At 33.8% G+C, this 15,841-nt stretch overlaps 1 protein-coding gene across 8 annotated transcripts in view; it reads left to right on the forward strand.

Annotated features, from left to right (window-relative positions):
• The window catches only part of LOC123537521 (myelin regulatory factor-like), a 99,340-nt gene that overhangs the window by 33,142 nt on the left and 50,357 nt on the right, over positions 1-15,841 (forward strand). For 7 of the 8 annotated variants that reach the window (XR_008368121.1, XM_045321264.2, XM_045321272.2 and 4 more), the window contains exon 3: positions 12,368-12,616. Coding sequence is in view for 7 of the 8 variants with exons in the window: in XM_045321264.2 (XP_045177199.2) it covers positions 12,368-12,616 (249 nt within the window). In the remaining variant the exon portion in view is untranslated. Of the gene's footprint in view, positions 1-11,197; positions 11,726-12,367; positions 12,617-15,841 lie in introns of those variants that run through there. The other variant, XM_045321269.2, reaches the window with a different exon arrangement.

Below are 15,841 nucleotides of genomic sequence, written 5' to 3' on the forward strand. Positions count from 1 at the left end.
AAGTTTTTTTGTAAAAGCTATATTGTATATTATACTGTTTTAAATCTGATGTTTAATTGAACTTGGGGACTAAATATTAATCAGTTCTAGACATTATTTAAGTTTATATGAAATAAATTTGTTCAGTTGATTACATCTTTTGTTTACAATATAATTCTGTATTACGGCCATTAAATCTCTTACGCTAATGTTAACGATTTCCAAACGACTGGAGAACAAACACTTAAGATTGTTGTAATTAGGGCTATCATAAGAAGCTTTGTTTACCATTATTAGTATTGAATACTGTAGATAAGGTGCTATCACATAACTTAAGATAATCACCCTAGACCCCTTATGTGGCAAATCAACTTGACCCCGTGGTTTACTTCCGATAACTTCAATACTTTTGGTCCATCCCTGATTTTTCACTAATCGTTCATTGATTAAATGGGAAAAACCTTGAGAAATAGGACAAGACACCCACTAAAGTGGTAGTTTAACTTCAAGGCTTTGTAGTTATTTGTCAGTGTTGCACATTTTTGAAAAATAGGTAACACATCTTTTAGGATAGTCTTTTGGTCAAATAATTGACCGTTCATTCAGTGTTTGAGCTTGTCCCCAATGTTTCTCAATAATCCAAAATAAACAAGATTATCTTGACATGTTTGTGTCTTTCACATGCAATAAATTCTTTTTCAGCCACTTTAAGAAAAAAAAGAAAGACCCTGGTTATGCTTATTGAGAATCATCTGTGACTGTTCACAAGTTGTTTTTACTAGATTTGTTGAATTATAAATATTGCCATATAAAATGATGATACACTGATGTCACAAATGTCAGAACCCATGAAATTTCTTTCTTTTTTCAGGAATTCAAGGTAATCATTGTATTTGTAGAATAATAAATTATGTATGTTTTACATGCTGCTGAATTTTTATGTAAAACAACTCTTAATTTTTATATTTCTGTTTTGGTAACCGAATGTTCAATCTTAAATTTAAAAATATGGACCCACCTATTTATTACAATATATATATTGTATGTACATTTAGTCTTATAAGGTCAAATTCAGGATTTCATAAAAGGGAGGCTTATGTTTGAATATTGGCTATGTTATGTTTGCTGAAAGTATTTTTCCTAGAGTAAGTAAATATTGTGCATGATACAGATAAATTTGTTGAATTCCTATAGTCTTACATGTAACACACATACCATCACCATGCTTATAATGCTTATAATTATAAATCTATCATATTTTAAATCAGTAGATCTCGACTCAGACTAAGAATTATTAAAAAAAGTTATATAATTTTATACCTAAGTAACTAAGTTTAATAAGAGTAACTTTATTATGCCACCAGTAAATTTGCAAAATGTGTTACATTTAATCCCTGTCGTCATTTAATCAGAACTCTTCTAGAACTCCCTCTGTTATTTTTATAATGTTACAACCAGTATGGGAAGGACCCAGTTTTATTACAGGTGGTCAGTCACATTTAAGCAACATTCTGTTACATTTTTCATATGTTCTGTTAGAAATTCATTAACAGAACAGAAAGACCCATTACATAGTGTTAGAATCTGAAAAGTATATCCCTCGGAAGCACCGAGAACAAGGCAAACAGCGAAAATTGCAGACTCGGTTTGATTGAGTCTGTTCATGAGCAGTATTGGAAAATGCAACACTGCCCACGCCCCCTAGCACCAGCTTAAGCAGTATTCAATCATCAAATCTAAATGAGTTGAAATTAATGATCCCTAAGGACCAGAAAATATAACAACACTGAGATGAAGTCTGGGCGACTTTTTACAGCAGCCACACAGCAATAAACACCCACTGTTGTGAAGTAAATAAAATTTGAAAAGTACATCTCTCAGAAGCACCAAGAACAAGACAAACAATGAAAATTGCAGACTCGGTTTGATTGAGTCTGTTCATGAGCAGTATTACCTATTACAGACCCTATTACCTAACCCTATTACAAACCCTATTACATTGTAATGTAATGAAACGTTACTGTTCATTAAAAGTTCATGAACAGTGCATGCATATTTCATGAACAGAGTTCATAAACACTTCATGTATTGTTCGTGATAATAAAATAGCACAAATTCTTGAAACATTCTTAAATACCATGTTCATGAACAGTGCATGAAAAGTGAAAGATGACTTCAAGAACTAATGTACCAAGAACTAATGTACATGAACAGTTCATGAACTATTCACTTCATGAATAGTTCTTGATATTTTGTTGAATGTGAATAGTTCATGAACTTCTTGCTATATGTTTTTATTGTGCCATTTTATCTTCACTAACTAGCATTGAACCATTCATGAACATGATTCTTCATTAGTTCATGAACTACCTGTCATGAGTAGTGCATGAAAGATTCAAGAAAATAACATCATGATTGTTCCTTTAACCTTTTATCATGGACAATTCAAGAACTCTGTGTGATTCTTTAGTAGTAAATGAACTGTTCATGAACACTTTTTAAGGACAGTTCATGTCCAAAAATTCATGAACATAAATCAAGAACTGTTGAATGTTAGTTCATGAACAGTTCTTTAATGGTTTGAAGTGTTCATGATTTCAAGAACTGCATTTCGCAGGGGAAATGTACATTTTCCTAATTTTATAAAACTTTGTAATTACCCCCTTTTAACATGAAAAAGTATTTCTTTTTATATCTACATAACTTATCTGTGAAAACTAAAACACCACCAGTAAAAATATAACTTGTATTAAGTGTTAACTGAACAAAAATAAGTGTAAATGATCAGATCATTAAGTTTCAAACATATCCGTTGGTTGACCAATATCTGATTAACCACCTTTAAAGAACATTTTAGCATGGGAAAAACAAAGTATGAAGGATAGGCAGTTCATTTTCAACTGATAATGTATTGGTTGTAAGATACCAGTAATATATTGAACAATATTACTTTTTCTTTTGTTTTTACATTTGAACAAATAAATCATGTTGAATCAAGTCCTTGTAAATCTGAAGCAACAACATGGGCTACTGTTGTGTCTAGCTGAAAATTCTGAATATGAAAAATTCATTTTTATATATATAATGTATATACCCTCCTGTCTTATTAAAAGTCAGTTTAATGTTTTGTTTGGCTGCTTTAAATTTATTTCATCTGAAACATAAATGACGTCTTTGTAAAACACCATTAAATTAATTGGAATTATCTTTTTTACCCCACAAAACTTGAAAATCAGCAGAAGCTAGACTAAATTACATTAGAAATGTTGCATTTATTTTGTCACATCTGCATGCATACCTTATAACAGTGTAATAAATCTTGCATTGATTTAGGCATACCATCCTGATAGGTGAGATAGAATAATAAATTTTACTCTTCTGTATATGTAAATAATTCTGATAGAAAACTAGGTTGCTTCCTGAAAAAGATATATTGTATCTTGAATTGTGAACTGATGGCTCATAAATTAATGGAAAATGAAATATTTTGGAAATGAAATATATCTTTTTATAAAGAGAGTCTACTTTTTAAAAAAATATTTTTATATTTACCTAACATTTCCTTGATTACTGTTATGAAGATCTATTTCTTGCATACAGGAAGGGAGATGCCAGAGTTTTCACCATTGTTTGGGAACTCTGTCCTACACTCTAGAGGTTCAGATGACTCTTGTGCTGTAAATGACATCATAAAGAACTACATTTATGTAGCAGATTCATGCATTTATATTAACTTTTTGCATAAAACTTGAAAATAATCAAAATACCTTTGTAGTTCCTCTTCGTTTCTTAATTTAATAAACGTTTTCATGCATCTTAATTCTTGATGTCATTTCTGTTTACGAACATACAGTTCTCTTGTTTTGTTTAGATACACTGCTGTAAAAAAATAGTGCTATAGATGAAGTAGTTCTTTTAATTTGCTCATTTTTATATTTGTTGAGGAAACAGTCTTTCACTGGTAGTAGATGCTTATAGAAATATCTGAATAGCAGGAAACAGTTTTGGTATTAATTCAGCAGAGCCTGGTTACTGCACAAACAGTTACCCTTGTGCTATATATTCTGATCCTTTTCAAGATGCTTTTTTAAATGTCTGAAACATTACTATGTTTTGCTAGGGTAGGTCAGAAATACTCCTCAAACCATTGTGTAAAGCTGCTGTTATCCCCCTTAGTAAACTGAGAGCAGATAATTCAAGGGAAGTCATAAATACAGCTTAAATTATTGTTTTATATATAAGTTCTTTCCCTTTGCACGGTAATGCTATTATTCCCCATATAGTAGAATGAGTATGTCACTCATCAGCTTACTTCTGGTTAACTTGGCTAGTTAACTTTAAAAATATGCTTTAAATGTTACTAATTGTCTACAAATGTCTATATAGAATTAATCTGCTTTTGTCTCCATTGCACTTTATTTAATTTTAACGAAATCTTTTAAATCAAAATATAATTACAAATTCCTTATATAGACCTGTTTCTTTTTTTTGCTTGACCTGGGTTAAATGTCATTTTTAACAGGATTTGAGTGCTCTAATGGAAGAAGTTGACATAATTAATGTTATTTGATTCTGTACTGACTTTCCAAGTGGCTGTCAACTTTCTCACATGACAACTGAGAAATGAAACAAGTGGCCTCCCAAGTGATAGTTTTTTTGCTCTTGTAAACACAGTCAGGACAATATGGACCCATCCTCATATTAATCTCTCAAAAATGGCATTTAGAGAGTCCTTATCTGGAATGACCAGCAACGTTTTAATTATTTAAGGTTTCGATGGAGGCCTTGAGAAACAAAAATCAAACAACACCAAATCATAGAAAAAAAGAGTTGTTTGACATGAAAATTGAACAGCATGTAAAACATGTATATTACTTTACGAAACAAGTGTCAGTATACTGATATAAACATTGAATTCCGGAAAAGGGCTGCCTAAAGGGGCTCCACTTCCAGACAGTTAAACGCCTTTAAAAACTCACCATTTTCAAAGAACAGTTACACATGTTTGTTTTGATGCATTTGCAATAGCGTGCGAGTGGTGAAATTTCGCATAACAAGTTGGAACACAGTTTTCAGCAATTGTTTATCTTTATTTCTTTACAAATGACATTCATTTTCAAAGGGAAACAACTGTTCCCGATTATTTTAAGTACAAATGGCATTCATTTTCAAAGGGAAACAACTTTTTCCGATTATTTTAACTAATCTTTGAGAAAAAGTTGTCTCCCTTTGAAAATGAATGCCATTTGTAAAGAAAAAAAGATAAACAATTGCTGAAAACTATGTTCCACCTTGTTACGTGAAATTTCACCACTCGCACGCTATTGCAAATGCATCAAAACAAACATGTGTAACAGTTCTTTGAAAATGATGAGTTTTTAAAGGCGTTTAATTGTCTGGAAGTGGAGCCCCTTTAGGCAGCCCTTTTCCGGAATTCAATGTTTATATCAGTATACTGACACTTGTTTCGTAAAGTAATATACATGTTTTACATGCTGTTCAATTTTCATGTCAAACAACTCTTTCTTTCTATGATTTGGTGTTGTTTGATTTTTGTTTCTCAAGGCCTCCATCGAAACCTTAACTTTATTGTTTTCAAATATTATAGTCGTTATTGGTCTCCCTTTAGAAATTACTGAACAAAATGCTTTTAAACTAAACACAAGGCAGGTTCTATAACTGTGCCAATAATTTTGTTAAGTTGTGCCCATTTTCAAATTTGAAATTTTGATGGAAGTTTTACAGGTATACAGATTTCTCAAAAAATATTAATTTATTTCAAACACTACACAACTGTCTTACACAGCCTATTGAATTATCTCACAGAGCAGGTTCCATGACTCAGACGTACATTATAATTAACAAAATTATACCCCTTTATTCATTTAGAAGTTTTGATGAAAATTTTGCAGGTTTTTCAGCAACTATTCAAAGTTTCCAAGTCTACAAAAAAAAATGTTTTGGTGAGGGGGGCACTTAGAGTCACCCTTGTCCGTCCGTCCATCTGAGCTTACATTTGCATACTTAAGTGGCTGTAGGAACAACAGGTAATTGCATGTACTTTTTCTTTGATGTCATTCATTCCGTAAGGCTTTATGTAAATATTTTTCTTTTATCCGGCTAAAAGAACAATAGAGGGAACAAGAGTAGCCACATAATTATCCATATGTAGAACGTCCATCAGTCAGTCTGTCTATCTGAATTTGTGTCGTTCATGTCGCAAAAAGTATTTGACCCAGAGTCATCACACCTCACAGGATTGTTCTTCAGTACCAGAAGGCCTGTGCACCAGGGGTTTTAATTGCATCTCACAGTCAGACCAAATGTGAAGCCTCGTTAAATAAAGTCTTTACTTACTTACTTACTTACAGTATAATACAGACAGTTTTTCCTCTAGACTTAAAAAAGAGAACACTCAGTTTGTAAGCTAGACAGTATAGTAATAAATATGTTGTGTTACATATACCAGCAAAAAGAATAAGTATTACAACATGTAGATATAAAGATATCTAGAGATAAATATTCCTGAATTTTTAGTTGAAATCTCTAAAATTCTGTGAGAGAGTGAGACTTATTATGTTAATCTGTTTTGTCACAACTTTTTAGAAAATTTGAAGAAAAGTATTAAGTCTTTTTAAATAAAAAACAAGTATAGAATGTCACTTATGATAGATAATTAAAGTGTAGGATTCACCAAATATAAGCATGTAATGTTTGAATTGTTTGAGGTATCACCGTGTGCCAACTGCCTTGGGAAATTTCTCCATTTTATAATGTTATCTGTAATAATGCATTTAATCACAGTTGATTTTGAGGATCAAACGAAAAAGCAGCGGCTAAAATGTTACTCTTATACAGGTATTGTGAAATTTATTTTTCATATTTAATATCTATTTTTTCTAGGTTTTCTCATCTGTTCTCAAAGACAGTTGCGCATTTGTTCATTTGCACAGTATGTTATATAACCTTTAGCATGCTAGATGAATTGTCGTCTGCTGGAAATGTCGTCTGCCAAAATTGTAAAGTTCATTCAGTTTGCTCCAAAATTGGAAGAAATATTGTCAGGGTAGCAAACAGCTTGGAACCTGATCAGACGCCGATTTAATCGGCGTCTGATCTGGTTCCAAGCTGTTTGCAAAGGCTGTTAAATTCGCCTGCAGCAGGCTAAGGGATAATATGGTGAATATTCAATACACTATAGTATGTTTTTAGTCGATTTTGTATGTTAATTGTTACATGCTATCCACAGTCAAAGGTAATTGGACATTTTATAGTCTGACAATTCACTCTTATACAATTCAAAGTGCTAAGTACATGTTAGATTCTTCTGAGGTATTTTTAAAGTTCCATTATAAAGGCTTTAAATTTTATGTTAAAAACAGATGAAACAGCTGCCCAAATAGATGGTATACATACTTACATGGTTAGAAAAGTGCTACTTTACATACTGCACATGAACTTTTACAGTTAGAGCCATCAAGGGAGGTAATCCAAAGCAATAGATTCAATAAACACTTCTTACTGTGTTCATCAATATTCAAATTTTTGACAACTATTTGAGAAAACGATAACTGGAAATAGGATTTAAAAAAATATGTATATATATTCTATGTTCATAACAGATAATGTTGCTGCCACATTTTAAAGAAAGGCATTATGAGCCTTTAAAATTTGATTTTCTTATCCTGGTTACTCAGCTAAATTATTTTTGCATATGCATAAATTTGACAAACACATTTTGCCTAAGGAACATTATGAATATATTTTATCATGAAAGATTTGCATTGACAATGACACATTTAGCCACAATTCATTAGAAATGCGCTTGTGTAAAAATATTATTACCTCCCTTTGCGTAATGCAACCAAGATCCAATACCACACACAATTTTGGTTCAGATTATTGGAATATCTTATCTAACAAATGCAAATTTAATTGAAATCGCTTTATTAGCCCTTACCCTGCTAAATTTCTAAAATGGACTGGTCCATCATTCAATTTGGGCAATACCATTTAATATTCGAAGGAGTGTTCACTGAAAATTTACTGACTGAATAGCGAACAGTGCAGACCATGATCAGACTGCACGAATGTGCAGGCTGATCTTGGTCTGCACTGGTCGCATAGGCAGAATCACGTGCCGCCAGCAGGCTAAGGGTTAATACTTGAATGTCAAGGGCAGGTAATAACAAATTTTTACAAATTTTTTATATTGTCTGTATTAACTGGAAAATCCTTTAAAGCAAGTATAGTTAGAATCTATATATTAATACCAGAGTTTGCACTTTAATGGATTAAACTCACGGCCCATGGTCCTTTTTGTAGGGATGTGGGGATATGCTTGTTATATTGAGATTGTCTATTATACTGTTGTTGTTACACTGATTTTTTTCCCCTTTCCACTGTTGTGGTAAAGTTATGTGTTCATAGATTGTATAATAGCTCAAATAAGGTAAGGTACAACTAGTAATATGGTTGATTTCCATGTAGTGAATAAAAATTGTAGATGTCAGTAAATCTGCTTGTGAAGAAGTTGTAACCACAATAGCACCAGTACAGAAGAAACTACCAATATGTAATAATTGCTGAAAACTTGCAACATTTATATAGTGAAGCCTGTGATAAAAGTCTCATGTGACATTTATACAGTGAAGCCTGTGATAAAGGCCGCATGTGACATTTATACAGTGAAGCCTGTGATAAAGGCCGCATGTGACATTTATACAGTGAAGCCTGTGATAAAGGCCGCATGTGACATTTATACAGTGAAACCTATGATGAAGGCCTCATGTGACATTTATACAGTGAAGCCTGTGATAAAGGCCTCATGTGACATTTATACAGTGAAGCCTGTGATAAAGGCCGTATGTGACATTTATACAGTGAAGCATGTGATAAAAGTAACATGTGACATTTATACAGTGAAGCCTGTGATAAAGGCCACATGTGACATTTATAGAGTAAGCATGTGATAAAGGTCACATGTGACATTTATACAGTGAAGTCTGTGATAGAGGCCACATGTGGCATTTATACAGTGAAGCCTGTGATAAAGGCAACATGTGACATTTATACAGTGAAGCCTGTGATAAAGGCCATATATGACATTTATACAGTGAAACCTGTGATATAAGGGCCACAGCCACATGTGACATTTATACAGTGAAGTCTGTGATAAAGGTCACATGTGACATTTATACAGTGAAGCCTGTGATAAAGGCCACATGTGACATTTATACAGTGAAGCCTGTGATAAAGGCCATATATGACATTTATACAGTGAAACCTGTGATAATAAGGCCACGGCCACATGTGACATTTATACAGTGAAGCCTGTGATAAAGGCCATATATGACATTTATACAGTGAAACCTGTGATATTAGGGCCACGGCCACATGTGACATTTATACAGTGAAGTCTGTGATAAAGGTCACATGTGACATTTATACAGTGAAGCCTGTGATAAAGGCCACATGTGACATTTATAAAGTGAAGCCTGTGATAAAGGCCATATATGACATTTATACAGTGAAACCTGTGATATTAGGGCCACGGCCACATGTGACATTTATACAGTGAAGTTTGTGATAAAGGTCACATGTGACATTTATACAGTGAAGCCTGTGATAAAGGCCACATGTGACATTTATACAGTGAAGCCTGTGATAAAGGCCATATAAAGGCCACATGTGACATTTATACAGTGAAACCTGTGATATTAAGGCCACGGCCACATGTGACATTTATACAGTGAAGTCTGTGATAAAGGTCACATGTGACATTTATACAGTGAAGCCTGTGATAAGTCCACATGTGACATTTATACAGTGTAGTCTGTGATAAAAGCCACATGTGACCTTTATACAGTGAAGCCTGTGATAAAGGCCACTTGTGGCATTTATACAGTGAAGCCTGTGATAAGGCTACATGTGGAAAAGTGTAGTCTGTGATAAAAGCCATACGTGACATTTATACAGTAAAGCCTGTGATAAAGGCCACTTGTGGCATTTATACAGTGAAGCCAGTGATAAGGCTACATGTGGAACAGTGAAGTCTGTGATAAAGGTCACATGTAACATTTATACAGTGAAGCCTGTGATAAGGCCACATGTGACATTTATACAGTGAAACCTGTGATAAAGTCCACATGTGACATTTATACAGTGAAGCCTGTGATAAAGTCCACATGTGACATTTATACAGAGAAGTCTGTGATAAATGCCACATGTGAACAGAGACCACCTGGCTATTAAGACCAGTTGACTATTTTTCAGCTGTCCTAAGTATGTATGGTAAGGGGAGCAGTGGTCAAGGTGTTGGCCGCTCAATCTGGGGGTAATGGGTTTGAGGCCCACTGGGGTTATGACTACGCCTTTTTCAGGGAAGTGGACTCAAGAGTGGTTGAAAGAAGCTTGAAGCTTTCATCACAATCAAGCTAAAATAAATTAGTATAAACTATGTATGGTACAAAAATATGTCCAACTTCGACTGTATTTAAGACTTTCTGTACTCTTGAATGCTTATAAATGGTAAATATAATTGAAAATTTGTGCATCAACTGTCTTGTTCCATGTAATATTAAATTAATCATGAAAAGACATATATGCGGATAATTTTATAATGAGAAAATGACATTTTGAACATAAAAGTAGTCAGTCTTGTTAATTACTGTCATTTTTTACAGTAATTGCAAAATTGAGGCATTTTTAAGTAGATAAAATATTAATTTAGTATTTGGGAACATTAAGTTGATTGGATCTTGAATATATTTTGCTCTGTTTCATAATGGCTTTTCTGTCATCATTAAGTTTATGTCCCAATATTTAAATTATTCAGACTAATTTTTGTGATGTTACAAAATAATAACATCCAAAGAAGATAATAAATTTAAGAATTATAACTAAAACATTAAGATGATGGGATCTTCAAATATTTTGACTTTGCCTTTAAATTGAAATATTTCGTCTTCACTAAATTACTGCCTGAAGGTTTAAATAAATATCAGAACTTTAAAAATGAATCATGGGTTGATATATATACGCGGGTATATATCTGCTTGATTTTAATAGAATGAGTAACCGGTACGGAGATGCACCAACCTAATATTATCCTTTCAAACATGGTGGTAGCCCGGGGCGAGAAAGATCAACCACAATATGAAAACTACGATCAATTACTCTACGCGGATAATCGTCCCAATGGTACTATGTACCTACAAATACTGTTAAATATTTCAGTATTTTGGATGAAGAAAAAATAGATGATTATTCAGCCGTTAAAAAAAATCTCAATTTAATGGTCATTATTTTTTTTAATGACAAGGCTTTTAACTTTAGGAACGTGGGGGAAGCGATATCTGTCCATAGATCGTAAAGATGATTTTCTGAAACCTCTGAAAATGTTGCCGACTTTCCTTCAGGAATGATAATAAAAGATTATATACATAAATACGGATTTTTAAAAGATGTATATTGTACATTGTTGTGTGAGTGTATTGTTGAGACATTCATATGCTGATTTTGGAAGTTACTGTGGCTTGGTTGCTGTGAAACAAGATCTCTCTAAGTGACTTTTTCCTCTCTTTTTTTCGAGTGGCATTGTGTTATATAAAATAATTTGTGTCATATCTGATGTGATTTGAAGGGATAAAGGGAGTCTTTTTTTTGTTGCTTAACGTATAAATTGTTGGACTACTTCGGAAATACCCATGTATCAGTTTGGATACCCCGAGGATAAAATGTTGAGGTAATTGAATTACATTTTCTTTTAGGCTGATGTGATTAATTTTTTGATTGCTGGAGTTAATTGATATTTTTCTCTTAGGCTAATAATTATGATTAATTTTTGAAGTTGGTTGGGTAACAAAGTTAATAGGTTAATTGTTAAATTTCTTACATAAATTGATAATTACATAGTCTTTCTGGCAGACTGATAAAGAATTCCATCACCACTCTTCAGACACATTATTTTCTCTTCTGATAAAATAAATTCATTGGTTTCTGATGAAATGAATTCATTGGTGTTTGTTTTCTTTTGAAACAATGGAAATACCATCAACTATCATAATTGATAAAAAAATGTATACTTTTAAAATATGTCAATAATGTTTTCATTTTATGTGGAAAAGCAAAAAAAAAGTTAAAAAAGGGTGCAAATTAGTTTGCATGCTTTGACATCGGCAGTAACAGATCACTATAACTGAGTTACTATTAAAGAGGACAAAATTAAGCATTACCCTACACAAACAGACATTGCCGGTTTTTGATTGCAACATTTCTTATCTTGTAATGAATCGGACCTTTATTGATATTTATAATTTACAAAAACATTAATATGAACCTTTTATGGTCATTAATTTCATGATGTATTTCAATGTTGTACTTGCAGGTGCCTGCCAGAGGAGGCCATCTCTGCCATTGCCTACAACCACCCTCACTCTAACGGTAATGGGTTCAAGATCAACAACTTGCACTTGCGGGGCCTCGGCTCCCAGCTCGGCCCGCAGCAGACAAGTATTTCACAGACTCAAGCCCAGAGTTCCCCACCAAACAGTATGTACTGTAGCCAGCAACAACAGAGGCAACCAAACATAAACACAAGTTTACCATATATGGACAATCATCCTATGTTGCACACGTAAGCTGCTGTTTCCACAGTATCGTACTTCTTCTCATCATACCCCACCATCTAAGTGGTCAAGAAGTTATATGAGAATCACTTTGTTCAGTGTCACCCTGTTACATTACTTAGATAGTGGTAGATCTGTTTTTTTGTTCCCAAAGAAAGAGTTGCCCTTGTCTGTCCAAATTTGGGTCGTGCATATCTGAAAACAGATTTGACCCAGAGTCATGAAACCTCACAAGATTGTTATTCGGCACAGGAAGTTCTGCACCAGAGGTTTTAATTTGGATCTCATACAGCTAGAGTTATGGCCCTTGACTTAGTCAGAAATATGCATAAAAAGGGCCTAAGTTTGTGTAGCATGTATCTCAAAAAGTATTTGACCTAGGATTATGAAACATTACAAAAATATTATTCAGCATGTGAAGTTGTGCACCTGGGGTTTTGTTAGAGATATCACTCAGCCAGACAAGAGTTATGGCCCTTGACTCAGTGAAAAATATGCGTTAAAAGGCATAACAGTTTGTGTCGCTTATATCTCAAAAAGTATTTGACCTAGGGTAATGAAACATCATAGAAATATTATTCAGCAAATATGAAGTTGTGCCCCTGGGATTTTATTCCAGATTTCTGTCAGTCAGACCAGAGTTATGGCTCTTGGTTGTCAAAGTATGCATATAGGAGATATAAGTTTGTGTCACATGTATCTCAGGAAGTATTTGACTTAGAGTCATAAAACATTAGGGAAATGTTATAAAGCATGCGAAGTTCCGCACCTGGTGTTCTGTTTCAGATTTGACTGAGTAAAAAATACACAAAGTGCTTAAAGTTTGTCTTGCATATTTCACCTAGAGTCATGAAACCATGTAGGAATATTATCAAGCATGTGAATTTTTGCTTCTGAGTTGTTGTTTTTTTATATCATTATTCATTTTGCAAGACCAGAGTTATGGCCCTTGGCTAAGTCAAAAATTGAAGTCTGTGTCCCATGTATCTCAAAATGTACTTGACCTAGAGTCATAAAACATTAGAGAATTGTTATATAGCATGCAAATTGTACCTCATGGTGTTCTCTTTGGGATTTCAGCTAGGCCAGAGCAATGGTTCTATACTTAGTGAAAAATGCACATAAAGTATTTAAACTTTGTATTGCAAATATCTTAAAAATATTTCACCTTGAGTCATGAAACCATGTAGTGTGACGTGGGGTGGGGGGGGGGGCAGTTGTGTCCTATGGACATACATCTAGTTTAGTTTGGTTCACCTTAGCACAATACACTCAAGATGAGCTTTTTTAATACCCCTGTATTTGTTATGTGGCATCAGCCATTCTAGTTTTAACACTCTAAGGGTCACAATTTTTGTCCAGTCTTGATGAAACTTGATCAGAATGTTTCTCTTAGTAAAATCTCAGACAGTTTGGAAACTGGGTTATCTTCTTCAAAACCTAGGCTAGGTCAAATCAATGATAATGTTGTTAACACAGAAAATAGCTGACTTACCTACAGTCAAAAACTAGGTCACTAGGTCAGATCATAGAAGATCTGTGTTAACACTGTAGAGGCCACATTTTCCAGGTCATCATATATTTTTTCAGAATGCTTGTGTAAAACCTAAGTCAATCAGTAGGTTAAATAAAAGAAAAAATCTTTTTGTAGAGCCTTTATCAGAATACTCTGTGAAATCTTGGTCATGTTTGAAACTTACGCAAATTCTAAGGGTCATTATGACAAATAATAGCCAGACATTGTTATCACTGAGTATCAGGTCAGATCTTGTACTTGGTCTTCATAAAACTGTCAGTATGAAAGTTAGATCAAGGTTGAAAATGGATTATCTTAAAGGCTTAGAAAAAAATTGTTAACACTCAAGAGACTGTATTTTTACCTGATCTTCATTAGACTTGGTCAGAATGTTTGTCAGTTTAAACTTTTGGATTAATTTGTAACTGGGTCACATGTGTAAATAAGAATAGGTCACTCAGTCAAATCATTGAAACACTTTGTTAATGATCAACCTGATTTACATTAAACAAGGTCAGAATATTGGTCTAAGTGAAATCTAAGCCAAATAAGATAGTAAGCAGTAGGTACGTTGAGCAGTAGAATGTCTTCAGGTGTGCTTGTTTTAACTGTATTTATTAAAGAATATTTAATATAAGTTGGATAAGCTGACCTTTGCTTGCTGTCTGTAATCTTTGCTTGCTGTCTGCTCTCTTCTGCTATTTTTGCTTGCTGTCTTCTATCTTCTGCAATCTTTGCTTGCTGTCTGCTCTCTTCTGTTAATTTTGCTTGCTGTCTTGTATCTTCTGCAGTCTTTGCTTGCTGTCTGCTTTCTTCTGCTATTTTTGCTGGCTGTCTTCTATCTTTTGCAATCTTTGCTTGCTGTCTGCTCTCTTCTGTTATTTTTGCTTGCTGTCTTGTATCTTCTGCAGTCTTTGCTTATTGTCTGCTCTCTCCTGCTATTTTTGCTTGCTGTCTTCTATCTTCTGCAATCTTTGCTTGCTGTCTGCACTCTTCTGCTATTTTTGCTTGCTGTCTTCTATCTTCTGCAATCTTTGCTTGTTGTCTGCATTTTCTGCTATTTTTTGCTTGTTGTCTGCTATCGTTGCTTTCTGTCTGCTATCTTCATTTGCAGGAAAGCTGTTGTTTTTGTGCCCTTCAATTTTTTTTTGGAGTGGGAGAGGGCACAAGAGTTGCCCTTGTCCATGGTCTGTTTGTCTGATTTGTGTCATGCATATCTCAAAACAGATTTGACTCAGAGTCATCAAACCTCGCAGGATTGTTATTCAGCATGTGAAGAATGCATAAAAAGAGCCTAAAAGTTTGTGTAGCATGTATCTCAAAAAGTATTTGACCTAGGATTATGATTCATTACAAGAATATTATTCAGCAGGTGGAGTTGTGCACCTGGGGTTTTGTAAGAAATATTATTCAGCAAGACCAGAGTTATGGCCCTTGACTTAGTCTGAAATATGCATAAAAAGGCATAAAAGTTTGTGTCACATGTATCTTCAAATGTTTTTGACCTGGGGTCATGAAACATAATAGAAATATTATTCAGCATCTGGAGTTTTGTTAGTGAGTTCTGACAGTCAGACCAGAGTGATGGCCTTTGATTAAGTCAAAAATATGGATAAAGGACATACAAGTTAGTGTCACATGTGTCTCAGAAAGTATTTGACTTAGAGTCATAAAGCATTAGGGGATTGTTATTTAGCATTGGAAGTTGTGTACCTGG

The sequence above is a fragment of the Mercenaria mercenaria genome, chromosome 17 (genome assembly GCF_021730395.1).
Source record: "Mercenaria mercenaria strain notata chromosome 17, MADL_Memer_1, whole genome shotgun sequence".
NCBI lineage: Eukaryota > Metazoa > Mollusca > Bivalvia > Venerida > Veneridae > Mercenaria > Mercenaria mercenaria.